Here is a 26,824-nt window from a genome sequence, read left to right as displayed (position 1 = left end):
GATCCCTTGACTTTCTCAATATCTTTTGATGAAGCAGACAGAAAATTGGTTTGGATTTCAATTTGCAATAGCTCTTCATTCTTCATTATCTATTGTCAATACAGGCCCATGCTTTTTCCCTCTCTTTGGTCCCTTTCTTTCCCCTGTCCCCCTCACCACACTTCACATATACTTGTTCCACTTGCTCACGCTCCAGGTTGGATCACCCCTGCTTGAGTGTCTATTGAATATTCCTAAGACATGTCTATAAATATGAACTGTCTGAATGTAGCTGTTAACAGCAGAGCTTTATTCCAACGCAAGTGACTGCTCTTTGAAGAGGGAGTCTTGAACCCTGAGATTTGAACACAAAAATAATTTTTCTATCTGTTTTTTGTTAAATAACTGATCTAAGATTAATCCCATTAGTACTTTACTGTATAAAGGCACCTTGAAATGTACATGCAACTGGGAAGGTAGGACAATTGGATGTTTCCTCCAATAATGAAAGCTATAATCTAACATAGTGTAAGCTGAAGGTTAATATTAGCTTTGTTGTTGATAATGTTTGTATTCTGGTATTGTATTATGACAAGGCTCATCACATTTAAACCTTCTGGATGAGGGAGCTGGTGGGGCAGCAGAGATGCAAATAGACTTGCATCTTTTGCATCAGTTTTGAGGCATCATTTTGTTTCTTTAGAGGATAATTTTTATTCCAATGCATTTGAATGATGCCCAAATATGAGAACAAATACATTTGATTTTGCAGCAGTCATGGTAAAGTTGGGTTTATTCACTTGAAAGAGGCCAGCATTACATAGTTGCAGGTGCAAGATTAATTGCCACATGCAGATTGGCACCTATTAGCTTGAATTGTTATGTGACTGAAGATGATTTTCTTTATACCTCACCCACATTCACTTTTAAGCCAATTTTATTCTCCCACATCATCATCTTTTCCTTCTCCAATTATTTGAAGCATCTTATGCAATACAATGTTCAGATTACATTGAGAATATGATACTCTGTACACAAGCATTGCCCTGGATTCAGAAAATACATCCTTTTATAACCAGTGACAGGATGCTAAATATAGACTGACTTGCTTTGATATTCCTATCTCTTATCCTTTCCTCCTTTTTTTACATCTACAGTGAAACTTCAAGCCCAACATGTCCTCAGGCATCAGACACTGTATTCAGTGCCATATACAGTCAGTGTCCTCCTAGAAAACTCTGAAGCCATGGTTGCGCTTTCAGAAGTTACATCTATTTTCCCAAGTTTAGATTTCTATCCCTATGCATTTTGCAAACACTTTGTGCTCTCATGTACCACATCTCAGAGAATTTGGAATTTTTTTTGTTAGTGAATAGCTTTTGACCAGGTAGCTGAGCCACTGGAATTTCCACAGCCTCCAGCATTCAACTTAACATTTTTACTTAGAAATAGATTGTTTTTAAAAACTGATCATAATAGCAAGAATTGTTCATTTTGATGCATTTTAATGTGTTGAAATATGCCAAGGTACATCACAAGAGCATTGTAAAATCTACATATGCAACTAAGTCACATATGGCGATATTAAGTTAGATGACCAAAAGTTTGAGCGGAATGTTCTCAGATGTGTTTTAAAGGAGACAAGTGATGTAAAATGATGATGTGAGTGAATAAAACTGGCTTAACAATAAATGGGGGTGAAGTAAAAAGGAAATCATAGAGTCATGTACCATGGAAACTGACCCTTCAGTCTAACTAGTCCATGCCAAACATAATCCCAAGCTAAACTAGTCCCACCTGCGTGTTCCTGGCCCATATCACTCCAAACCTTTCCTATTCATTTATCTATCCAAATGTCTTTTAATCATAGTCATTGTACCTGCATGCACCACTTTCTCTGGAAATTCTTTCCACATGTGAACCACCCTGTGTGCAAAAAAAATTGCCTCATGTCATTTATAAATTTTTCCCCTCTGACCTTTAAAAATGTGACCCTAGTCTTGAAATCCCCAATCCTAGGAAAAAGACCATTAACTCTATGTAAACCTCTCATTATTTTATAAACTTCTATCAGGTCGCCTCTCAGTTACATGATAATTCATGCTAATAGGTCCCAATTTGCATGCGGCAATTAATCTTGCCCTTGCAATTATGTAACACTGACCTCATTCAAGTGAATAAACCCAATTTTACCATGAGGGTTTGCTGCAAAATTAAATATATTTGTTGTCAGACTCGGACATCGTTTAAATGCTTTGGAATAAAAAGTGTCCTCAAAAAAAACCCAAAATAATGCCTTAAATCAAAATTATCATTCCAACTTTCCGAGAGAGGCATAGAAGGAATTTTCAGTTACCTTGATTTGCAAATACTTTGCTATTGCCACTTCTTGGTGTGAAAAAGTTAGATGTTTGCAGGCAATTGAAGTGACATATGGTCTGAAAGTTCAACTGAGTGTTTCAACATACCATTCAGAGGGGATCTATATATGTATGCTTTTAAAATTACTTGGATAAATTACTTTTTTTCCATCATAACAATAGAACTTTCAAAAAATCTTGTCTGGGCTAATGATGGCATCGAACCTGTTGCTCTGGACAGTTGGCTATCTATTTTTCTACTGCATTTGGTATTGTCCACTTACTCTTGTTTGCAGCCTTTAGCCTGTAGCTGCAACAGAATGAGATAACAACTCTAATGCTGTGCAGTAAAACTCTACTCATTTCAATATGTCAATCTAAAGTGTCAGTGATTTTGTTATTTGCAGGAATTTTGGTGTCACTATATTCGTTCCTGCCTTGTGCAGCTCTTACTGTATTAAGTTACAGCAGAAATGAGGGAGCCCACAAATGATATGTTTTTCCCACTCTGTGTCCGGTGATAGCACTGTAATTTAGAGATGACAAATACATGAGTCACTTAAAAAAGCATTTACTGCATGGGTCAGCTTTTCTGTACAATAGATGTGAGGGGGATTGATACACTGGAATGTTATGCTTGGATTTAAGCTTCACTTGGATCAGGTATGTGTTTATCTAGGCTCAGTTTAACTTCCTACATTGTCTGTGTGATGCCAAATCAACATCCTGGGCTAGATTTCCAATTCAGATGTGGAGCTGAAAAGAGAAATAAAGTATCATTTCAAATTTCCTGCATATGACCTGCCAAATACTGTGCCCAATACATCTTCAGACACACAACTTTCCCTCAGAAGAAAGCAGCCAGTTTTGAGTATTGTTTGTTGAGTTTATTTTGAGATGAATATTCTATCATTCAAAGTGATAGTTTAAAGCAAAGTCCTGCCACCAGAGTCTATATTAGGGTGGTGCTGGAAAAGCACAGCAGGACAGGCACCATCTGAGGAGCAGGAAAATCGATGTTTCGGGCAAAAGCCCATCATCAGGAATTCCTGATGAAGGGCTTTTGCCCGAAACGTCAATTTTCCTGCTCCTCGGATGCTGCCTGACCAGCTGTGCTTTTCCAGCACCACCCTTTGTCAAGTTATCTACTTAAAGGTGCAACGAAGTATAATGAGGAAAGTTAGAAAAAGACATTGAGAAGAACAAACAGTATTGAATGGTGTCAGGTTATCTATATAATAGTGTAACATCTTGATTGTCTTCTCAAACTTGCTTACATTCGTTAGTCCTTTTACTATCAATTAGTATCCAGGTAATGACAACTTCACCCCTGGTTTTATATGCTTCCTGCTATCATTGCTCAAGTACTTGGGAGCGGAGGATGGGTTTAACTCCAAAAGTTCCCATGAGAATTCAATTCTGGGGGCGAACAAACAGTGCAAAGTCACCCCACCCACCCCCAAATATTTATATGTTCCAAGGTAAAAGATTTAATATTTATATGTATATATGAAATCTTTGGTAATTATGCTATCTTACCAATCTAAAGAGAAAATAATTCACTGCAAATATGGAAGGTAATGTTACAATATTATGACATCATCAAATAAAAGAATGATAAAGTAGACCCTGAAAACAAAAATAAGCTCTTGAGAAAATCTCACAAAAAGGTCAAAGGTTGTGGAAAAGGGACCTTTTAATCCTTCCCCCACTACGGCACCTGGTTCATTCACTCTTCAGGCTTAAACCTACAAATTACTTAAAGGGATAGACAGCTTGGATGGAGGTAAGATGTTTCCATTGGTTGGGGAGTCCAGAACCAAGGTTCACAATATAAAAATAAGGGGATGTCATTTAGCACTGAGATGAGGAAAATTTATTTTATGCAGAGGGCAGTGAGTCTTTGAAATTCTGTACCACAGCGGGCTATGGAAGGTTAGCTTTTGAGTATGTTTAAAGTAGAGGTAATTACAACTTCACCCCTGGCTTTATATGCTTCCAGCTATCATTGCTCAAGTACTTGGGAGCGGAGGATGGGTTTGACTCCAAAAGTCCCCATGAGAATTCAATTTTGGGGGCGAACAAACAGTGCAAACATTTTTGAATACCAGTGATGTAAAGAGTTGTGAGGGTAATGTGAGTAAAAGGCAGTGAAGCTTTCAATGAGCCATGCTCATGTTAAACGGTGGAGCAAGCTGGAAGGGCTGAATGGCCTACTTCTGTTCTCATGTTCTGAGTTAGCCTGTGGACTTCACACAATGTGATAGCTTTCTACCAAATGAAGCCAGCCGTCCTCACTAATATACTTACTTTACTCTTACCATAATAAGGCCCTGTACTTTTCTGTACAATCAAATTACTGTAAATTTCCACATCTTTAATTCAATTTCTTAATTGCAGTTATCTATAGTATGTACACCTTGTAGCTTTCGTCTGGCTACTTTTCTGTAGTTTGCCTTTTTAGCATTTATTTTACCTTCTCTTGTGAGCCCTGAGATGATCTACTGTTAGGTAACCCCTTTCATTAGAGTTTGTTTAAATCTTTTTTGCAATATTCAAGATGAGAAATTTTCCAAACAAAAATTATTGTTCCAAAAACCTTTCTCAGTATAGATTTATAATGTCCGATTCAAGACTCAGTTATTAAACAGTGGATTGGTATCCTGTTGTGCTGTGCCAGTTATTGAAGGGATGTAGATTTGTAGTAGATATAGACCAAACTATTTCCTGTGCTGTGCTTCCTTGAGCTATAGTGATTCTGACAGGAAACTGGCCGTGGCTAATCCACCTAGCCTGCGCATCCCTGGATTCTATGGGGCAATTTAACATGGCTAATCCACCTAACCTGCACATCTTCGGACTGTGGGAGGAAACCGGAGCACCCAGAAGAAACCCATTCAAATTCCACACACACTGTTGCCCAAAGCTAGAATCAAACCTGTGTTCCTGGTGCTGTGAGGCTGGAGTACTAACCACTGAGCCATTGTGCTGCCCGACTAACAAGGGAGTAAGCCAACTGGTTTAGGTCTTAGCAACAGAGGTGGTTGTAGCATGGTCAGAAAAGACTGGGATATGATTGTAACAAAGGAGAATAACACTATGTTTCTAAAAGAAAAACACAAGGTTATTTCGAAACTAACTTTTCTATTCCTTTTCAATTATAGCCATGAGCCGCAGGGTTGTACGTCAGAGCAAATTTCGCCATGTCTTTGGCCAGGCAATGAAAGCTGACCAATGTTATGAAGACATACGAGTGTCTAAAGTGACATGGGATAGTTCCTTCTGTGCGGTTAATCCCAAATTTGTGGCCATCATTGTGGAATCTGGTGGAGGAGGAGCCTTCCTGGTCCTGCAGCTGGCCAAAGTAAGTCTTGTACAATAGATTAATTTTGCTTGCTATGTTTAGATCTTTTATATCTGTCGTCTGTTCTGCCGCTGTTCTATGATATTTGGCTTGGGTGTTTAGGACAATTTCCAATGTAAGGTGAAGATTACTGTGAAAGGTTTTGCTGCCTACTTTGGTTCAAGTTATATCACTGGTCAAAATAAACTTTTTGAATTCTCTCTGATATTGGATGGCATGGTAAGTTTCTTTAATCAAAATCCTACATCTCCACTTTGCAGTGTTACCTTCAATCAATTGTTTCTCTGCCTGAATTATTATGTTGATTAAACAGAAAATGCAAGTTGAGAGTCATTGGGGGGTTATTTTGTGAAACTGCAGTCCTTGCAAGGTGCACTGCATGTACAAGCACTGTGGAATAAGTCAGATCTGCACCCTTCACAACTTCTGTCCATCAGAATTAACAAGAATTAATCTCATAAAATTGCTTTGGCTAGACCATTCTGTTGATGCAGCAAGGGCAGTATTATTGTAACATGAAGGATTTTAAATCTTTTGACATGGTTGTTTAATAAACATGTCAAAAGGCTGGCATAAATTGCTTTGCCTTTAAACAGCGAGTTATTTTCAAGGATATAAGACTCGCTAATTTTATTGAAGTAGGCTAACATGAGGATTCTTGAACTGCATTTGTCTTTATGTCGAGTTGAACTAGGAACAGCTAACTGCCTTTAGAAAGATTTTAGGGTACTGAGTTTTAGGGTACTGAGTTTTAGGGTACTGAGTTTTAGGGTACTGAGTTTTAGGGTACTGAGTTTTACAGTACTGAACATTTGAAAGAGTTTGGATGGTTTTTGAAATACTCTTTGCAAGAGATTCTGTTCCTGTTTTGGAAAAGAAATAGAAATGTGTGAATTTTAAAATTAAGCCAAATGACAATCTTAACTTGTTTAATAAAATGAGTTTATGATTACAGTGAAATAACAGGAAATGATGATGTCAGTCCTTGGGCTGTAATAGCAGCACAGGATGAGTTAATCTTTAATGAATTAGTGCATGAATTAATGGACATACTGATGGCGAGTGGTAAATTTGTCTTGCTAATATACACTGTGGTTGTTATTGCCAGTGGGATTTTATATTGCTGTGTAAGCAAATTGAATATGATTGTGTGTAAAGCTCTGATTCACTAGCATCATCATACACTGCTTAAACCAGCATTTTATCATGTGACCTTTCGCCTCTCAATCCAGTAGTGACTTTTTAGATTCAATAGCTGCTTTACTTTAGGTTTCTGCTTGTACTAACGAAGCTGCTCAAATTTTTAAAAAGGCCTATGTAGAGTGTGCAAAAGACTGTCTTGCTGCAAAGAGAAGGATTGTGATAATCATCATTGAGGCTTGTGCTATTTTAAAGTGATGTGGTCAAGTTTGGAAAATGGTGTCATTCAATAATTGCTTCTGCTGTAAGTCAATAAGTCTCCCAATTTGAATTAACATACGCCATTTATTTACTGGAGGTTACAGCTGAGTAGGGATGGCCAGAAATGGCCCTTTCGATTGCAGTACAGTAGCGTTTCCTAATTGTTCTCCTGCATTGATTCCATTTCAGCACTTCACACTTGATGTGACCCAGTGTGCAAATTGCATTTGGTCAGTGGGAGAAGGGGACTGTAGTCACTGACCAGAGATGGTGAAGAACTCATGCCACAGATGTACAGCCACAAAAATAGAATCAGAGATGCCTACCATGTTTCAGGTTCCATTGGTGGTAGTGCTGAGGTGTCACAGTCCACTTCCACAGTCCACAAGCAGAAAATACTTAGAATGTAAAGCCATGCAACTTGCAAATGATGTGCATAGGTTAGACTCATCTTATATTTCAAAATGGAGCTCTAATTCAACCCAGAGCTTCATTCTCATGTACATAGGCTGAATACTCTTCTCCTGCTCCTATCAGGTGCGTGTCACCATTCAATATGATCATGGCTAACAAATGCTTTAATGCATTTTACTCGTTTCTGGTAACCAGAAACCTAACAACCTATCTTACATAACCACAAGGTTTGATCTTCAACAACCCTTTCTGGCAGATATTTTTAATATATATCCACCTAACCTGCACATCTTTGGACTATGGGAGGAAACCGGATCACTCAGAGGAAATCCACATGGAACACGGATAACGTGCAAACTCCACACAGACATAGCCCAAGGGTTGATTCGAACCTGGGTCCCTGGTGCTGTGAGGCAGCAGTGTTAACCACTGAGCCACCGTGCCACCCCAGTTGATCATGACCCCAGTTGATTTTCCTACGTTCCCATTGATGATTGTGACTGAAATCTGGGAAACCATGTTGAACAGTGAGACCTTTTTAAGGACTTGGGTTGGGCAATTGGTTTAATGATATGCCAGAATGGATTGTGAGTATCCATGGCTTTCTGAAACCTCCTTGATTATTTTGCAGAGTCTGGGAAGATTAATAATGAAATTAGGAATAAGTAAGTAGATTTGATAACCATTACAGATACATAACTGCAAGTTGGTATAGATTGAAACTTAAATATTGAAGGGTACATGGTATTTCGGAAAGGCAGAAGCTAGGAAAATCTGGAGATTTAATGAAAGATGGTATTAGCATAATAGATAGAGATGGGCCAATTTCAGGAAACTATGCTGTAGGATCTATTTGATGAGACACAATAAAAGCAAGGAGTCACTTGTTGGAGTATTGTATATTTACTGCCTAACAATATCCTTATAGTTAGATGGAGTGTAGAGGATGGGAGCTAATGGAAAGGTGTAGGATACATAATCATGGGGATTTTAACCTACATACAGACTGGAAGAAACAGATGTGCAAAGAAAGCCTTAGTTGAGGGGTTTTAAGGATGTTTCAAGGATGGTTTATTGAACAGCATTTTTAGGAGCCAACCCGAACTGCAGGCTTTATGGGACTTGGTCTTGCACGATGAGATGGGAATTTAATTAGGTGGGTAGTGAAGTACTCCTAGATAACAGTGATCATAACACAATTGAATTTTTACATTTGCTTAGAGGGAGAGAAGAGTGAGTGCAAGACTAGTGTTTTAAACTAAACGTTAGGCCGTTAAAGGACATATTTTTCCTTTTCCGCTTGATCACTCCTACTGGTGTTAGCTCACTAGAGATGAGGAGAAAGGTCGGTGATAATACCAAAGAGGAATGGAGAAATGGCAATGGGCCTGATCAGGAAGATTGTATTGTTTACATCCTCTGGGACTATGTATTTTGCCTCTTGTTCATACCATCTCATATGGTAAGAAAGAAAATATCATTTTTAGGCTGTTTCAAAGCATTGGAAGTATTTGCTCAAGTAAAAACAGAAAATGGTGAAAATACTCAAATGGTCCGTGGAGAGAGAAATAGAGTTAACGTTTCAGGTGGATGACCTTTTTTTCACAAGGAACGTCCTTCACCTTCACTCTGTTTCTTTCTCCATAGATCCTGCCAGGGATGTGGATTATTCCCAGAATTGGATGGATATATATGTTCAGATTTCCAGCATTCAGAGTATTTTGCTTTTCTTGTAGCAGTATTCAGGGTGTTGATCCTAATGGAAATTGAGCAGCTGTGTGCTTTGAGCAGAGGAGATTAATTCTGAATTGAGGAATTCACTATGGATGTAATTCTAATTCGTCCACTTCAAGTCCTGTACAATTGCCATACTTTCCATGTTGGTATGAACCAAAAATATCAGGGTGTCTTTCAAATGGAAGAACTGGTTCAAACCTTGGCAGCTGACAATACGTTTTGGCAATTGCTTTGTTTTTGGTCTGATTGAATTGATTTCCCAACATGTTTTATTATTCTTTTTCTGCAATCAGTAATGGAACTGCATGTGAGAAAAGGAGAATGCCAAATAGTGTGTAAAAAGACAAAGGCTCCTAATACACATATGATCCTTGGCTGGTGATACAAATCTTCTTTTATGCACTTCTCATCTCTCCTCTGCAACGATGCAAGAGATTTATTTTCCATGTCTTGGCAGTCAGTGTTCGAGAGTTTTACTACAAATAGCTTTTGCCAAAATCTGACCGCTAACATCTGCAGCATTGATACCTTGGAGCTGGATAATATTCTGTTGCTATGGATATTGGCAAAGGTTTGCTTTTATGTTTGGAGCAGGGAATGGTCCATTCACAAATGACCTACATTATCTCTGAATGATGCTGCCAGTTATGACTCTGTCTATTCGCTTTCAGTAAACCGTATTTAATTTTGCTGAGATAAGAGCAGAATCTCAATGGTTTTGGTTTTAATTTGCACATTTTAAAAAAAAATCATAATCCAGTTGCTGTTGTGGAAATGATGATTATGGAAATTATCAATCTGTTTTATTCCTCATGTCTGTTTTCCTTTCCCTGTCATTATCATATGGCATTTGGCTTATCATAATTATCCAGGGTCATCATGCATTAACAAATCAGTAACTACGTTGTGTTAATTCACTGCCTGTCCTACTGCTGTTGGACTCTTGAAATATGTAGGAGTGAATGCTCCATTGCTTTAATGTACTTTGCTGCTAATTATTCGCCACTAGTCATCAGGATGATTGCTATATTAGGGGTATGTTCCTATCATTTCTTCTCTTTGTTTTACTTGTAGTATTCTTCTCATCTGTCAGTCATGCTATTGGCCTGACTATGCAGCCTTCAACCATTTGTGACCTAAAATGGTAGTTGCTGTTCTTCTTATGCCATGACCCATGAAGTTAAAAAGGGTCCTGTTGTTTGAATCATCCAGCCATTTTTGGCACCTAATGTGTTGGTCCCTTTTTAAAGGGGATGCATTGCAACTGCTAATTGGGACAATGGTTTCTGATCCTACTTGGGGGCCATTAATGTCAGGCCTTGAAAATCAAAGTCAACCCCCACTGGTAGACGGCCTGATCAAGAGAGTGCTCCACTTTCCAAGTGTACCTTTGTCTTTCATTAACATTAGCAAATGTAGTTTGTCCCCATGTCAGGTTCAGCTTGCTTAACATTATCCAAGGTCATTTGGTGTAATTTCTAGATGGCGAACATCCAGTGTTGGAGAACACATGAAAAGGTTATTCTATCCACTAAAGCTCATCCCTCTAATCCCTGCCTTGCTAAGTTTAGCAACTAACTGGATTTAGAGGATCTCTAATACATGGCAAACCATTTTGTACATCATTGAGTAATTATTTTATTTACCTCTGTCAGGCCCTTGCTAAAAACATTGCTGTATGAAAATAATGCCAGGCTTTGCTGTCCACCTGTTGAGTATGGGCAGTCAAAGTTAGAGGTGGCCCTAGAGAGGGTTGGTTAGTTTTTGTCCCCATGTTTCTACATTGTGGAGCTGGAATGTCACAGAGTCATGGAGATGTACAGCATGGAAGCAGACCCTTCAGTCCAACCCGTCCATGCCGACCAGATATCCCAACCCAATCTAGTCCCATCTGCTAGCACCCGGCCCATATCCCTCCAAACCCTTCCTATTCACATACCCATCCAAATGCCTCTTAAATGTTGCAATTGTACCAGCCTCCACCACTTCCTCTGGCAGCTCATTCCATACACGTATTACACTCTCTGTGAAAACGTTGCCCCTTAGGTCTCTTTTATATCTTTCCCCTCTCACCCTAAACCTATGCCCTCTAGTTCTGGACTCCCCGACCCCAGGGAAAAGACTTTGTCTATTTATCCTATTCATGCCCCTCATAATTTTGTAAACCTCTATAAGGTCACCCCCCAGCCCCCGATGCTCCAGGGAAAACAGCCCCAGCCTGTTCAGCCTTTCCCTGTAGCTCAGGTCCTCCAACCCCGGCAACATCCTTGTGAATCTTTTCTGAACCCTTTCAAGTTTCACAACATGTTTCCGATAGAAAGGAGACCAGAGTTGCACGCAGTATTCCAACAGTGGCCTAACCAATGTCCTGTACAGCCGCAACATGACCTCCCAACCCCTGTACTCAATACTCTGACCTTAATTAATTCTGAAAATTTGCCTTCTTTGCTGCTTCTTGTTCTTTCCCATACTTCAATGTTTGTGTGTGTGTGTATATACCACACCATTCTAGTTACATTTACATAGTATTATTCATGTTGTCAAGATGCCCCATAATGCTTTACAGTCAATGAATTGCTCAAGAGGCACATGTGGCAATCAGTTTGACTGCAAAGTGTCTCCAATAGGAACTGACACTAAGTGACCGACAAATCCATATTGATAAAATTTGAGAGCTGGAGATTTACCAAGATACCAGAAACAATGTCCTCGTTCTTTTTAAATTCATCAAGAAATGTAAAACAAAAATAAATCTTTTCTGTTTGCCTGAAAGTTGAGTGTTCTGTTCAGGAGATGGCAATCACAACTATTCAAGGAAACCTGAGAGTGCATTGTAAGGCCTTGGCATAATATCTGAAGCTTTCTGTTCTGTTTGGCTATATATCCAGCCATCATATCTGATCTTTCGTTGGATTGGTTAGATGTTTACATGTGCTGAAAAGAGAGTAAATAATTATTACCTTTTCTGGAACAACAAAACCTAACATTGCAACATAAAATCAAAATACTACAGAGGTTGTAAATCTGCAATAAGAACAGGAAGTCCTGGGAAGTACTCAGCAGGTCAGATAGAATTTGCGGAGAGAAAGACAATTAACATTTCAGGTCGATGATGCTCCTTCTTCAGTAGAGAACATTATTATTAAACCTCGCATTACAGGGTGCTTGTCTGTTGATGTGATCAATTGTATCTATTAATTTGAATCTAGTTCTTAAGGTGGCTAGGTTTAACTTGAGAAGTTTTCGGATTTGTTTAGAGTGATACGATTATTTATGAAATTGAGTTTAATTTATTCAGCGAATTTTGTTTACTAAATCAATGAGATCTGACATTCTATCATGAGTGACTTGTCATTCTGAATCCAAAGTTCTTCTCTTAGTAAAAAAAAAAGAAATGTTTGTTCATCTCAGGTGGCTAAAGACTTCCAAAGTACCACAAAATATAGGAGCAGAATCAGGCCTTTCAGCCCATTGAACCTGTACTACCATTCGATCATGGCTGATATGTTACACAACCTCATTCTCCTGCCTTCTCTCTATAACCCTTGATTCCCTTCTCAATCAAGAACCTCTCTATCTCTGTCTTCAATACACTCAATGACTTGGCCTCCACAGCCCGCTGTGACCATGAGTCCCACAGAATCACCACTCTCTGGCTGAAGAAATTCCTCCTCCTCTCAGTTCTAAATAATTGTCCTTTCACTCTGAGGCTGTCCGAGTCTCTCCTACAATGTGAAACATCTTCTCCAGGTCCACTTTATCCAGGCCCCTCAGTATTCTGTAATTTTCAATGATATTTCGCTCCCCCCCCCATCATTCTAAACTCCAACGGGTACAGACCCAGAGTCGTCGACTGCTCCTCACATGATATGCCCATCATCCCCAGGATCATTCTTGTAACCTTAGATAGTCAACATGGTTTCGTCTAGGGCAGGTCGTGTCTCACAAACCTCAGAGTTTTTTTGAGAAGGTGACCAAGCATATAGATGAGGGTAAGGCAGTTGACGTGGTATACATGGGCTTCAGTAAAGCCTTTGATAAGGTTCTACATGAGAAAATGCAGAGGCATGGAATTGAGGGTGATTTAGCAGTTTGGATTAGAAACTGGCTTTCTAAAAGAAGGCAGCGAGAGATGGTTGGTGGAAAATATTCAGCCTGGAGTCTGACTACTAGTGGTGTGCCACGTGGATCTGTTTTGGGACCATTGCTGTTTGTCATTTTCATAAATGACTTAGACGCAGGCATAGGTGGATGGATTAGTAAATATGCAGACTACACTAAAGTTGATGGAGTAGTGGACAGTTTAGAAGAATGTCACAGGTTGCAGGGGGCTTGGATAAACTGCAGAATTGGACTGAGAGGTGGCAAATGGAGCTCAATGCAGCTAAATGTGAGGTGATGCACTTTGGGAAGAATAACAGGAAGGCAGAGTACTGGGTCAATGGAAAGATTCGTGGTAGTGTGGATGTGCAGAGGGATCTTGGAGTCCATGTACATAGATCCCTGAAAGTTGCCACCCAGGTGGATAGCACTGTAAAGAAGGCATACGGTGTGTTAGGTTTCATTGGTAGAGGGATTGAGTTCTGGAGCCGCAATATCAGGCTGCAAATATACAAAATGCTGGTGCGGCCACACTTAGAATATTGTGTACAGTTCTGGTCCCCATATTTCGGGAAGGATGTGGAAGCATTGGAAAAGGTGCAGAGGAGATTTACCAGGATGTTGCCTGGTCTGGAGGGAAGGTCTTATGAGGAAAGGCTGAGAGACTTGAACCTGTTCTCATTGGCAAGAAGAAGGCGAAGAGAGGATTTGATAGAGACATACAAGATGATCAGAGGATTAGATAGGGTAGACAGTGAAAATCTTTTTCCTAGGATGATGATGTCAGTGTGTACGAGGGGTGATAGATTTAAGACAGATGTCAGAAGCAGGTTCTATATGCAGAGTGGTAAGGGCATGGAATTCCCTACCTGCTCATGTAGTCAACTCAGCCATATTAGGGAGATTTAAACAATCCTTAGATAAGCACATGGATGATGATGGGATAGTGCAGGGGGACGAGCTGGGAATAGTTCACAGGTCGGTGCAACATCGAGGCCTGTTCTGCACTGTATTGTTCTATGTTCTATGTAACCCCCCCTCCAAGACCAGCACATTCTTTCTTGGAAATGGGGCCCAAAACTGCTCACAATATTCCAAATGATAGGTCTGACCAGAGCAGCCTCAGTAGTACATCTCTCTCCTTGTATTCTAGCCTTCTCAAAATGAATGCTAACATTGCATTTGCCTTCCAAACTGCCATCTGAACTTGCACGTTAACTTAAAGTTATGAACTTTGGCTCCCAAGTCCCTTTCTGCTTCAGATTTCTGAAGCCTTTCCCCATTTAGAAAATAACCTACGCTTCTCTTCTTCCAACCAACTTGCATACCCCTACACTTTCCCATACTGTATTCCATCTGCCACTTCTTTGCTCACTCTTCTAGCCTGTCTAAGTCAGGTGAAGCAGTGATTTACCTGCATTTCACTCAATCTAGTCTACTGTATTTACTGCTCACATTGTGGTCTCCTTTACATTGGGGTAACGAAACTTAGACTGGGTGACCACCTTGCAGAATACCTACATTCTGTTTGCAAAAATGACCCTGACCTTCCAGTTGTCTGCCACTTTAACACACCTGCCCTGTTCCCTGGCCAACATCTCTGTATGAGGTTTGCTGCAGTGCTCCAGTGAAGGGCAGTGCAAGTTGGAAGAACAACACTTCATTTTCCACTTGGGAACTCTGCAGTCATCTGGACTCCAGTTTCGAGTTCAACAGTTTTAGGGATTGAGCACCACCTCCCATATCCTTACCCCCACTCCCACACAACAGGCCTTGTTATAACATGGTCTGCTACTACATGCAACCCATTAGCAGGTATTGATTCTCCCAGGCTGACCTTGAGCCAGTCCTTTGTCTTTGGGCTGTATCTCAACCTGTCATTTATTCCTCCCCTTTCCTTTCCACTTAATCTTCTGCATAATACCAATTTTTTCCTAGCTATCGTCGGCTCTGAAGAAGGGTCACTGGATCCGAAGTGTTAAATTTGCTTTCTCTCCACAGATACTGCCAGACCAGCTGGGTTTTTCCAGCAAATGTCTGGGTTTTTTTCTGTCCAAGTCCTCCCCGTTAGCTTTGTGTCCTCTGCAAACTTGGCAACAATGCTTTCAGTTCCATGATCCAGATTGTTAATCTATAATGTGAATAGTTGTGGTCCCAATGCTGACCCTTGCAGAACTCCACAAGTCATCAGCTGCCAGCCTGAAAAAGACCCGTTTATCTCTTCCCCGGCTGACTGGCAGAAGGCACAATCCTCTGTTCATGCCAGTATCCTTCCCCCAACATTAAGGCTCCCACGTCCCGTTCTGCTTCCGATTTCTGAAGCCTCGCCCCATTTAGAAAATAATCTATGCCTCTATTCTTCCTACCAAACTGCATAACCCTACACATAGCTTTTATCTTATTTAGCAGCCTCCTGTTCGGCACCTTGTCAAAGGCCTTCAGGAAATCTAAATAGATAATGTCCGTTGGCTCTCCTTTGTCTAACTTGCTTGTTACCTCCTCAAAGAATTCTTACAGATTCGTCAGGCATGGCCTCCCCTTGATTAATCCATGGTAACTCAGCCCTATTCTCCCATGCACTTCCAAGAACTCCACTACTTCATCCTTAATAATGGACTCTAAAATCTTACCAACAACCAAGGTTAGGCTAACCATCCTATAATTTCCTGTCTTCTGCCTCCTTCCCTGAGAAAAACATTGGTTCTATTTGCTACTCTGGACTATTCCAACTCCTTGATCGATTTGTGTGGGTAGTATTTTGGTGCTTTACTTTTCTGTGGATGTGTTCTGGTTTGGCACATTTTCTAAACCTTTTTTATTATAAAAAGCAAGAGGTTTTTAAAGCTGGGCACTATTTGTGTTTGTGTGGTTTCTTTGCTCCACAGCATTATCAAGGAGATTTAGGGTCTTGTGCCTGTCCTATCTGCCTGTTTTGGAATGTCTGATTCTCTAACGTTAGAAAATTAATATATTTTGTAGATGTCCTGTGCCAACTTTCACCTTCTCCTTTTGGTTTTAAACAGATTTGTTTCTAACCATTTCCTTCACTTACCATTTCTCTAGAGATGGGTCTTCTTTGGACTGAAATAAATCTGACAAAGGCTTGTCAGCAATGCCTAAAATAATTGATCTGTCTTTAAGTCACATTGTTCCATCTGTCAAGGTCTGTAGTGATCATTAATTAGATCACGTATAGATTCAAATCATCTATAGATTCACCTGGATGTTGCACATTCATGTAAAATATTATGCTTTCAAGAATATTTTTAGTTCTGAGATTGTAACAATTGTCAAGGGCATTCAATATCTTTTGAGATTTGTCTCATTTTTCATATATTCCTTGGCAAGCAATAACATCATCTGCTATATTGCCAACCTCATACAGAGGTATGTCTTTCTTGTTCAGCTCTTAGCTTCTAACTTGGATGAGAAGCTATGTCATGAATCCAGATTTTTTTTTACTCTCCAGAGTGTTCATTTTTGTGCTCTACATATCCCATCACCAAAATTAAATCTTTCTGACAATATGATTCTGTTGCTGTAACTTCCTAAGTGTTTTATCATTTTTATTTTCTTTTATTCTGGCAGTTGGCTCTTTCTCTTTGCTGCTGTTTTGGATGACGTTCCCATGCTGTGCGGCTGTAATAGGGAGAAGCAGTTGTCCAGTGATAATGTCACTGGACTAGTAATCCAGAACTGCATGGGAATGTTCTGGGGATGTTAGTTTGAATCCCACCATAGCAGATGGTGCAATTTGAATTCAGCTGGAAGTAAAAAGCTGGTTATGTGAACACTGTCAGTTAAACAAAAAAAAACACCTGGATCACAAAAAGCCTTTAGAAAAGGAAATCTGCTGTCTTTTTGTGGTCTGAGCGTATGATATGTGACTCGACCTACAAAAATGTAGTTGATTCTTTAGCTGCACTTGTGGCTGTAATGGAGGGGTTACCCTGCCCCCACTTACAGCTGTAATGAAGGGGTTACCTTGCCCCCTTTAGGGCTGTAATGGAGGGATTATCCTGCCCCCTTTAGGGCTGTAATAGAGGGGTTACCCTGCCCCCACCTTGTGGCTGTAATGGAGAGGTTACCCTGCCCTCCCTTCAGGCTGAAATTGAGGGTTACACTGCCCCCGGTAGCTGTAATGGATGGGTTACACTAGGCAAAAGTGAGGACTGCTGATGCTCGAAATTAGAGTCTAGATTAGAGTGGTGCTGGAAAAGCACAGCAGGTCAGGCAGCATCCGAGGAGCAGGAAAACTGACGTTTCAGGCAAAAGTCCTTCATCAGGACTGCTCTTTGTGACTCAATGTTTTGCGGCTCTTTACTGCAGTGAGGGAAGTTGGCCCATGCTTCAGAGACTTGCAGAGAATACTACTGCCTTCTCCTTGCTTCCCAAAAGGTACTCTGTGTAAGACCAGAATCCTGTACCACTTTTAATGGGCCAATGATTCTCTACTTTAAGTGTGTCGATGTGCAATTTCCCTGGCTCGTGCTCCTGGAATTTCTGTGTTATTCCTTGTAGTCTTCATGGGTTCATTTCTTCAATCCCATCTATGCATTTATGGTAATGCTGCCTGATTTGAGCTGCAAACTGTTTATTAACAGATAAATTACTCTTTATGGTTTCTATATTTGTACAATGGATTGTTGGCTTTAACTCATGCAATCCTTGATGTTTGATCAGCTCACCAGCTCAATGGAGGCACATGCGCACTTCCACAGACCCCCGCTGTGCACTGCAGTCTGCACCTCTGCCTTTGAACTGCTGATGCTTTCTGTTTCGATGTATTGTCCGTCACTCTGAAACACTTTGCGTCATTTTCTGAAATATGCTTCTGTGTAGGAGTATTCTCATGATGATTGTGTGGTTCGCTGGTATCAGCATTTAGCAGGATTCAATGACTTCTGGGTCACTTGCATGTTCCTCACTCTATTTTCTTGAAGTCCTAATATTGAATTTCTCTTAGTTTAGCACGGTTTACGATTAGTGCTGGTCCCCACTCCTCGCTAAATTATGGACAGGCTCACCATGTGACCACACTGCAGCTCGCCACATTGTGTAACTGTGTTCCTCCAAGCCTGAAGTGATATAGTGTGGATGAGGGTAGCTTCCTTTACGGATGCTGCCTGACCTGCTGTGCTTTTCCAGCACCACGCTAATCTTGACTCTAATCTCCAGCATCTGCAGTACCCACTTCTGCCTAGCTTTCTTTATGGTCTACCTATAAGCATCTTGTTGCATAACAAATATTTACTACTGCAACTATTTACAGGTGACATGAAAATGACCTGCATGCCTGTAGAGACTGCTGGAAGCACAGAGCCATCACAATGGGTGGTGCTTACTGAAACCTATCAATAATAGCCCTTTTAGATCCAAGTTCCGAGTCGATTTTGTCAGTGCATTGTTCCCTTTGACTGAGTTTGTGAAATGCATAGCGCACTGAAGAAGTCCTTCCTACTTTGCAATCTTAACAACGTTGTTGTTGTGAAAATGTGTCCATTGAAACTCACTTGATTCAAATACGCAGTGGGGGGACACATTGAATCAGATTAAAAGAACATTGGCAGTATCATTGATTGGTGGACCATCTTCTATTGCCTCCTGGCTCTTCCAAAAGGAGAGAAATTTGCCAGTAATTACTTCTTTAAAGCCCTCACTATGAAGCTGTCCATCATTCAGCAAGTAATGTAAGTGACCCTTTGTATCAACTGTTCTAAGCGAATGTGAGTTAATTTAGGGTGTAGGTTTGCTCGCTGAGCTGTAGGTTTGATACCCAGACGTTTCATTACCTGGCTAGGTAACATCATCAGTGGCGACCTCCAAGTGAAGCGAAGCTGTTGTCTCCTACTTTCTATTTATATGTTTGTCCTGGATGGGGTTCCTGGGGTTTGTTGTGATGTCATTTCCTGTTTGTTTTCTGAGGGGTTGATAGATGGTATCTAGATCTATGTGTTTGTTTATGGCGTTGTGGTTGGAGTGCCAGGCCTCTAGGAATTCTCTGGCATGTCTTTGCTTAGCCCGTCCCAGGATAGATGCATTGTCCCAGTCGAAATGGTGTTTTTTTTCATCTGTGTGTAGGGCTACGAGGGAGAGAGGGTCGTGTCTTTTTGTGGTTAGCCACAGCAGCTACAACCTGAGCTACAAACCTTAACAAACCATGTGAGTTAATTCTTGTCAGTATTGGGTTCCTTAAAGGTGCCTTGGGTTGCATTGTTTCAGTTTAGCATTGCACCAAAATTTTGGTACATAATGTCATTATGTACAGGATCATGACTACCTTTCCCTTTGGGACCCCACCTCCCAAAAATTAGATCAATTGATCATTGCTATTCTGCAAGATGTTTTAATTACAAAATAGTAGCTATCTTTAACCACCATCACTGCACTTGAAAATGGTTCATTGCTTTGGTTTAGACAAAACACTATTGTGTAAACTTCTCTCTTCACAATCGATAGTGACAGGGAGAGTTGTACAATAAATGTTGACCATAACAGATGAGCTTTGACAGAGGATTTTGAACTCACTTCTACTAAATGAGGGGAAATTCTCTGATTCTGCCGTACCAACGGGGAGTTGGTGGAACATGTTTGGGGAGTTAACGCTACTGCCTTGTCATCCCTTAAGAGTGGGATCAGTAAATTCGCCCTCTATTATTGGCTTTAGGATTTGCCGCGATATCAATGATTGAAAATAAAACCAAATCACAACATCACAGAGGTCCCTGCTGAGTGTTTCAGAGAGCAGATCAAACAGTAGTGTCTAGTGTCACATTGTTCAGAATGTGTTGTAGGACCACCCCACGGCTCAAACAACTGAGCCAGACTGCAGTACTTGATCAACTATATTCGTTACCTTTGGGAAATCCTATCTGCGTGACATACCTTTGGACCTCTCCAAAATGTTTCCACAAAGGCTGCAATCAATCAGATGTAATTTAATCAAAGCAAGTGATGACAATGTTACTAAAATAGTCCACCATCTATACCTAACAGAGCTTCACTGGGAACATTGAAATTAGGTTCGTTCCTTTTCATGCATACTTCATGCAAAGTGGAATGAGTGATTAAAATAAATGTCTTATGGTGTTTTGAGGAATCTAAGCAGTCATAGGATCATAGGAGGAGACCATTTGAATTATCATGTCTTTTTGAGCTCTCTGAAAGAGCCATCTAATTACTTAAATTTCCCTCCCCTTCTGCACGGGTGGGTGGTATTGCCTATCATTCATGAAAGCATTTATTTTCAGCATGGTGTTTGCAGCTTTTCCATCCAATCTCGTATCACTTTGGAAATCTGTCAGTAAATTTCTCCTGTCTCATTTAATTCCTGCCTTTTTAATTCTGAGGTGGATAGTGGAAGAAATAACATTTCAGGAATGTTCTAAAAGTACAGTATGAATTGGGTGGGCAACTCAGGATTATCCTGGAGTCAGTGTGATTTAAAGGTTAATTTCTTGGACATTTCAGGAATGTTCTAAAAGTACAGTATGAATTGGGTGGGCAACTCAGGATTATCCTGGAGTCAGTGTGATTTAAAGGTTAATTTCTTGGACATTATACAACACAGTACAGCACAGGAAAAGGCCCTTCAGCCCACCAAGCCTGCTCCGAATCGTAATCATTATTTAGACACTCTGCTTATTGTCTGTAAGCAGTTTCCACCCTTCTGTTTGCCTCCCGTTCATGTGTCTATCAAGATAGGTCTTAAACATTGCTAACATGCCTGCTTCAACCTCCACTGGCAGCGTATTTCAGGCACCCACCACCCTCTTTGTGAAACATTTTCTCTGTATTTGTCCCTAAACTTTCCCCCTCTCATCTTGAACCTGTGCCCTCTTGTCATTGACCTTTCCATCCCGGGAAAAAGCCTTTGATTATCCACTGTACCTACACTTCTCATAATTTTGTAGACTTCTATCAGGTTACCTCTCAGCTTCCATCTTTCCTGTGAAAACGATTCGAGTTTATCCAACCTCTTCTCATAAATAAAACCCTCCAGACCAGGCAACATCCTGATAAACCTTCTCTGTACCGTTTCCAAAGCATCCACATTCTCTGGTAATGTAGTGACCAGAACTGCACGTAATGTTCCAAAAGTGGTCTAACTGCAGTTTGGTGCAGCTGTAATATAACTTACGAACTCTTATATTTGATGCCCCGGCCAATGAAGGCAAGCCTGCTGTATGCTGCCTTGATCACCTTATCCATCTGCCTTCAAGGATCTGTGGACCAGAACCTCCTCTATGTCAATTTTCCGAAGGGTTCTGCCATTTATTGTATAACTTGCACATGAATTTGATGTTCCAAAATATATCACCTTGCATTTGTCTGGATTAAACCCCATCTGCCATTTCTCTACCCAAATCTGCAATCTATCTGTATCCCACTGTATCCTTTGACAATCCTCCTTACTATCTGCAACTCAGCTAATTTCGGTGTCATCCACAAACTTATTAATCAGACCACTGACATTTTTCTCCAGATTATTCGTATATATATATTACGAACAACAAAAGTCCCAGCAGTGATCCCCGCGAAACACCACCAGTTACTGTTCTCCCAAGCCAGTTCTATATCCATCTAGCCAGCTTACCTAGGAACCACAAGAATCTACCTTGTGTACCAGCCTTCCATGAGGCACCTTATCAAATGCCACTGCCCTTCCCACATCATTTATTCTTGTCATCTCCTCAAAAAACTCAATCAGGTTGATGAGACATAAGTTTCCCTACACAAACATACATTGCCTATTACTAACAAGTGATCTCAGCATCTTCTCCAACAGCTTCCCACCACTGATGTCAGGCTCACCGGCCTATAATTACCCAGATTAAACATCGGAACAACACTGGTCATTCTCCAGTGCTCTGGAACCTTGCCTGAGGCCAAAGAGGATGCAAAGATACCTGTTATGTCCCCAGCTATTTCTTCCCTTGCCTCCCACAGTATCCTGGGATAGGTTCCATCTAGTCCTGTGGATTTGTCTACCTTAATGTATTTCAAGACATTCAACACATCCTGCTTCCCAAGAATATTCACCTTTCCCTAGCTCCAACATCCGTCATGTCCCTCTCTTTGGTGAATACTGATATAAAGTACTTGTTAAGGATCTCCCCCATTTCCTCTGCCTCCACATGTAACCTCCCTCCTTTATCCTTGAGTGGGCCTATTACTTTGGCTACTGCTGCTGTCACTGATGAACTCACCCACCTCCCCCCGTCAATATCCAAAACAGAATACTTGTTTGACAGCTGCAGGAGAGAAAATTACTGTGAGGAAGTGCATCAGGGTGACTTTGTTTTGTTTGTAAAAACGATTTCTTCTTCTTAGCTAACACTAAGTTCTAGTTCTAAAACTATTGGAGATGATATAAGTGGTTGCTTAAAGAGAGGTTTGCTTGAACAATTGATTACTTGACTTTGAAAAGCACTTTACAGACAATGATGTATCTTTGAAGAATTGAATCGTAGGAAGTGTCACAGCCAATTTTCTCACAGAAAACTCCTGCAAAAAGCAATGTGATTATGACCCACTAATTGTCTAATAATTGAAATTAAATTGGAATCGTGGTTGGGAGTGGGGGAATCATCTGTCTAACGTTTCAGTAATTTCTGCTTGCTGCTTTTCCTTTTCAAAACTCTTCAAATCCTTATCTGTTTGGCGATCTCATACTCCACTACAACACACTTGATCTGGTAAAAGACCTTGCTTCAGTAAGTTACGGTTAAGTGTCACTGGCCACTCAGGCTGGATATGCTGGGCTTTGAATTAATACTACTGGGGTCAACAGTTGAGTCCTGTTTTAATTCCCCATTCCACACGAGGAGAGTGATTTATTGTTGGCATAAATCAAGTGCCTGTTCACCTTTGAGTGATTAAAGAGCAAAAAAATTCAAAAGCGGTTTAAGGGATATGATTGAAATATTTGAGGTGAGTCACCATGAGGGGGCAGCTACTACTTTTATAGAATCATATTAAGCTGGATCAAGATTTTGACATGTGCATGGATGCTGCAAGCATTTTGTTTACATAACTGTTCATCATTCTGAAGCATTTTGAAAGAATTAGATTGAGGTTATTCTATAATACTTGTGCTCAGGATCTGATACAACATTTAGAACTCCACTGTCCACAGACTAGCATTTGATTGATTTTTGGCATTGTTTCAATCTGTAGCTGCCTGTCAGTCAGATCATTCACGTCTCTAGGCAATGGATATTTGACCTGTTAAAGGGCAAGAAATTAACATCTAATTGTGAAATGTGAAATACAAAATCCAATCAGGTATCCTTTGGTTCTTTGGAATGAGCTGATCAGTGTGCAGTGGAAGCAAAGTGATCTCATAATAGACCATTTAGCATTGTTGAACTGCCTACAGTGTCTTCTGGTCATTTCTCATTACTGAGTTAATGATGTTATAATGATGCTGTGCCGTTTTTATGCAAAAAGACAGTTACTACATATAAATGAGAAGCCAAATAACTGCAAATGCTGAATACACACCCAGTAGCTTAGTGTCTCTGGAGAGATAAATGGATCCATTAAGTGCAGACCTTTTGGAACTGAATAATAGAAGGAGGAGAGGCTGACTACTTTGAAGAGAATGGCAGAGACAAATATACGTTTTGTTTTAAACAGGCAGACAACATGGAGAAGAATCGTGGTTGGTAGCTTCAATCAAGAGGTTTTCCAGAAATGTTAAGAAATCAGAGACTCATCTTATAGATAGTTCTCCCAATTTGTTTGCTATTGGGGAAATGTGGAAATGAAAGAAGCTATGTGGGGGGATTATTTGTGGAAATAAGAAGGGTTTCAAAGTGAGTATATACCAGTAGCAAAAGCAAAAAGTTTTAGAAAGTTTTTGGTTTAGAGGGTTTCACAGTGCCTAGAAGACAGATGAAAAAATTCTTCATACTTGAATTGAAAGATATTACTGATTCACACGGAAGGAATGTCCGGAATTGTGGACAATGGTGTGAGAGAGGTAAAGGGCCAGAGGGTGCATCTGCTGCATTAGCCCAGGGAGTTAGACAAGCAACAGAAAAGAGTGATTTAAAAAATGAATTGAGGGATTATGAATGAAATAGTGGAGAGCAGGAAGGAGAGAGCAATAGATGCTTTTGTTGATGAGATCCTGTTGTGGTAGATGTTATTTGGCAACTGTGATGCAAATTCAAGATGAAGTTGGGGTGGGGATCTGTCCTGGTTATGAGAAGATTTGAAGAGAGTCATGATAGACACCAAGGAAATTGGACCAATCACAGTCAAGGAGAAAGCTAAGCTGATTAATGACAGTACAGGACGTCTGGTTTAGAAGATAGTGTCAGCAGAAAGGATACGAAGAGTGTTCAGAAACTGGGAATACAGGATTTGAGTTTTCATAGGCTATAAGGTGAGAAGAACTGAACTCTGGGTAGTTATGTGAGCCATGGGTTTGCAATGTGTGTCAGTGGAAATCCCATTATAAAAGATTAAGAAAGGGATTCAAGCCTAAGATGTGAAGGAAGCAGTCTTTATTCCAAGATGAAGAATGGTGAAATATTTGAAACATACTTTAATAACATTCCCAATCAGTCCAAGAGCAATAAGCAGACCATTATTCTCATCAATATATTGACGGTTAAAATCCCACAACAGTAGATTATAGTCCAACAGGTTTATTTGTGAAAGAAGAGGATGACTGAATAAGAACTGGACTCATACATGTCCAATTGTTTTACAAAGAAACAAGCAAAGCTTAAAATCAGTTCAGACATCTATAGCAGTGTCTACTATTCTGGAAGAAATGAATGGATTTAAAAGACAGTTATTGAAAGTGGAGGTGCATTGAGGCTGGTTGTGATACTGTTCGAAACATAGTGCTCACAAGTTGCCCTGCTGATAGACACCAAGGAAATTGGACAAATCACAGTCAAGTTGCCTGAATAGGCACGTCATTCTTGCAGCATGATAACAGAGTAAAGTATTAAATGCATATTAAATGTAGGTGTTATGGATAATGCTTAAGCCCACATTTTCTTGTTGCTGTGTTAATGATTCAGAGAAATATTCAATAAATGGTTAGTCTATTGGACACTAAATTAAGACCCAATGTGTTCCTTAACTTGTTGGAATAAGGCAATTTCTGAGAATCTCTTGGCTCTTTTTGCTAAGGCTTTACAGGCAACATAGTAATCAGAGTAGGCTATCAGCCTGTTCTGTCATTAACTTAGATCAGGGTTGATCAGTGTTGTATCTGCATCTATCTGCCTAAGTTATTTATTTGTATTCTGCTGCTGTGGCCTCTGTTGTTTAGGGACATTTACAATGGGAGAAATAACTTAGCCATTTGACCATGATACAGAAAAAAATGTGATTCTAATATTCTGATGGTTGAAATTGAAGTGGAGAATCAGTTTGTCTGTCACTCAATCTGATGTCGTCCTTGGCTCTGTGATCTTGCTGTCACTATGAAAGTGTACTTCCAGGCAGTGGATAAAAAATGGTATTAGCAACAGAAGCAGTAAAGAACTCTAATGCAACTGTCTTCCTTCCGTAAGGACAAACACATGTTGATATCTTCCTTTAGCCACTTGTTGAAGGGAATCGATTTCAAACGTTCATGTCTTCAAGCATACATTTTGTATTGAGTTAACTCATGTGTTTCCATTTAACTTCAATGCCTCCCAGATAGTAAGATGGAGCTATTCTGGCAGGGGCTTTCATAAGACATCGAAAAGTGATCTGCAGGGCAAGTTGTTTGAGTTTGTTGTAGTTAAAGGTTTCAATACAATTGAACAAGCATGGCAGGCACGTTCACCCATAGGTGGACATAATGTACATGGACTTCAGTAAGGCGCTCGACAAGGTCTTCAAGGTAGACTAGTTAGCAAGGTTAGACCTCATGGAATATAGGGAGAACTAGCCATTTGGATACAGAACTGGCTTGAAGGTAGAAGACAGAGGATGGTGTGGAGGGTTGCTTTTCAGTCTGGAGGCTTGTGATCAGTGGTGTGCCACAAGGATCGGTGCTGAGCCCTCTACTTTTTGTCATTTACATAAATGGTTTGGATGCGAGCATAAGAAGTACAGTTAGTAAGTTTGCAGATGACACCAAAATTGGAGGTGTAGTGGACAGCGAAGAAGGTTACCACAGATTATAAGGGGATCTTGATCAGATGGGCCAATTGGCTGAGAAGTGGCAGAGGAGTTTAATTTAGATAAATGCGAGGAGCTGCATTTTGGGAAAGCAAATGTTAGCAGAACTTATACACTTAATAGTAAGGTCCTAGGGAGTGTTGCTGAACAAAGAGACCTTGAAGTACAATCACAGGTAGATAGGATAGTGAAGAAGGCGTTTGGTATGCTTTCCTTTATTGGTCAGAGTATTGAGTACAGGAGCTGAAAATGTGTTGCTGGAAAAGCGCAGCAGGTCAGGCAGCATCCAGGGAACAGGAGAATCGACGTTTCGGGCATAAGCCCTTCT

At 40.3% G+C, this 26,824-nt stretch overlaps 1 protein-coding gene across 3 annotated transcripts in view; it reads left to right on the top strand.

The window, feature by feature from the left end:
• Window positions 1-26,824, top strand: part of LOC122564000 (coronin-6-like) — a 242,289-nt gene that overhangs the window by 60,431 nt on the left and 155,034 nt on the right. For all 3 annotated transcript variants that reach the window (XM_043718414.2, XM_043718415.2, XM_087977336.1), the window contains exon 2: window positions 5,504-5,703. In XM_043718414.2, the coding sequence (XP_043574349.1) occupies window positions 5,506-5,703 (198 nt within the window). In that variant the 5' untranslated portion in view covers window positions 5,504-5,505. The remainder of the gene's footprint in view (window positions 1-5,503; window positions 5,704-26,824) is intronic.

This window comes from Chiloscyllium plagiosum, unplaced genomic scaffold, assembly GCF_037043375.1.
Source record: "Chiloscyllium plagiosum isolate Xiang-an unplaced genomic scaffold, Cpla_swu_hap1 HiC_scaffold_31, whole genome shotgun sequence".
Taxonomy (NCBI): Eukaryota; Metazoa; Chordata; class Chondrichthyes; order Orectolobiformes; family Hemiscylliidae; genus Chiloscyllium; species Chiloscyllium plagiosum.
The sequence above is the reverse complement of the archived record's forward strand: the minus strand, read 5'-3'. Positions and strand labels throughout refer to the sequence as shown.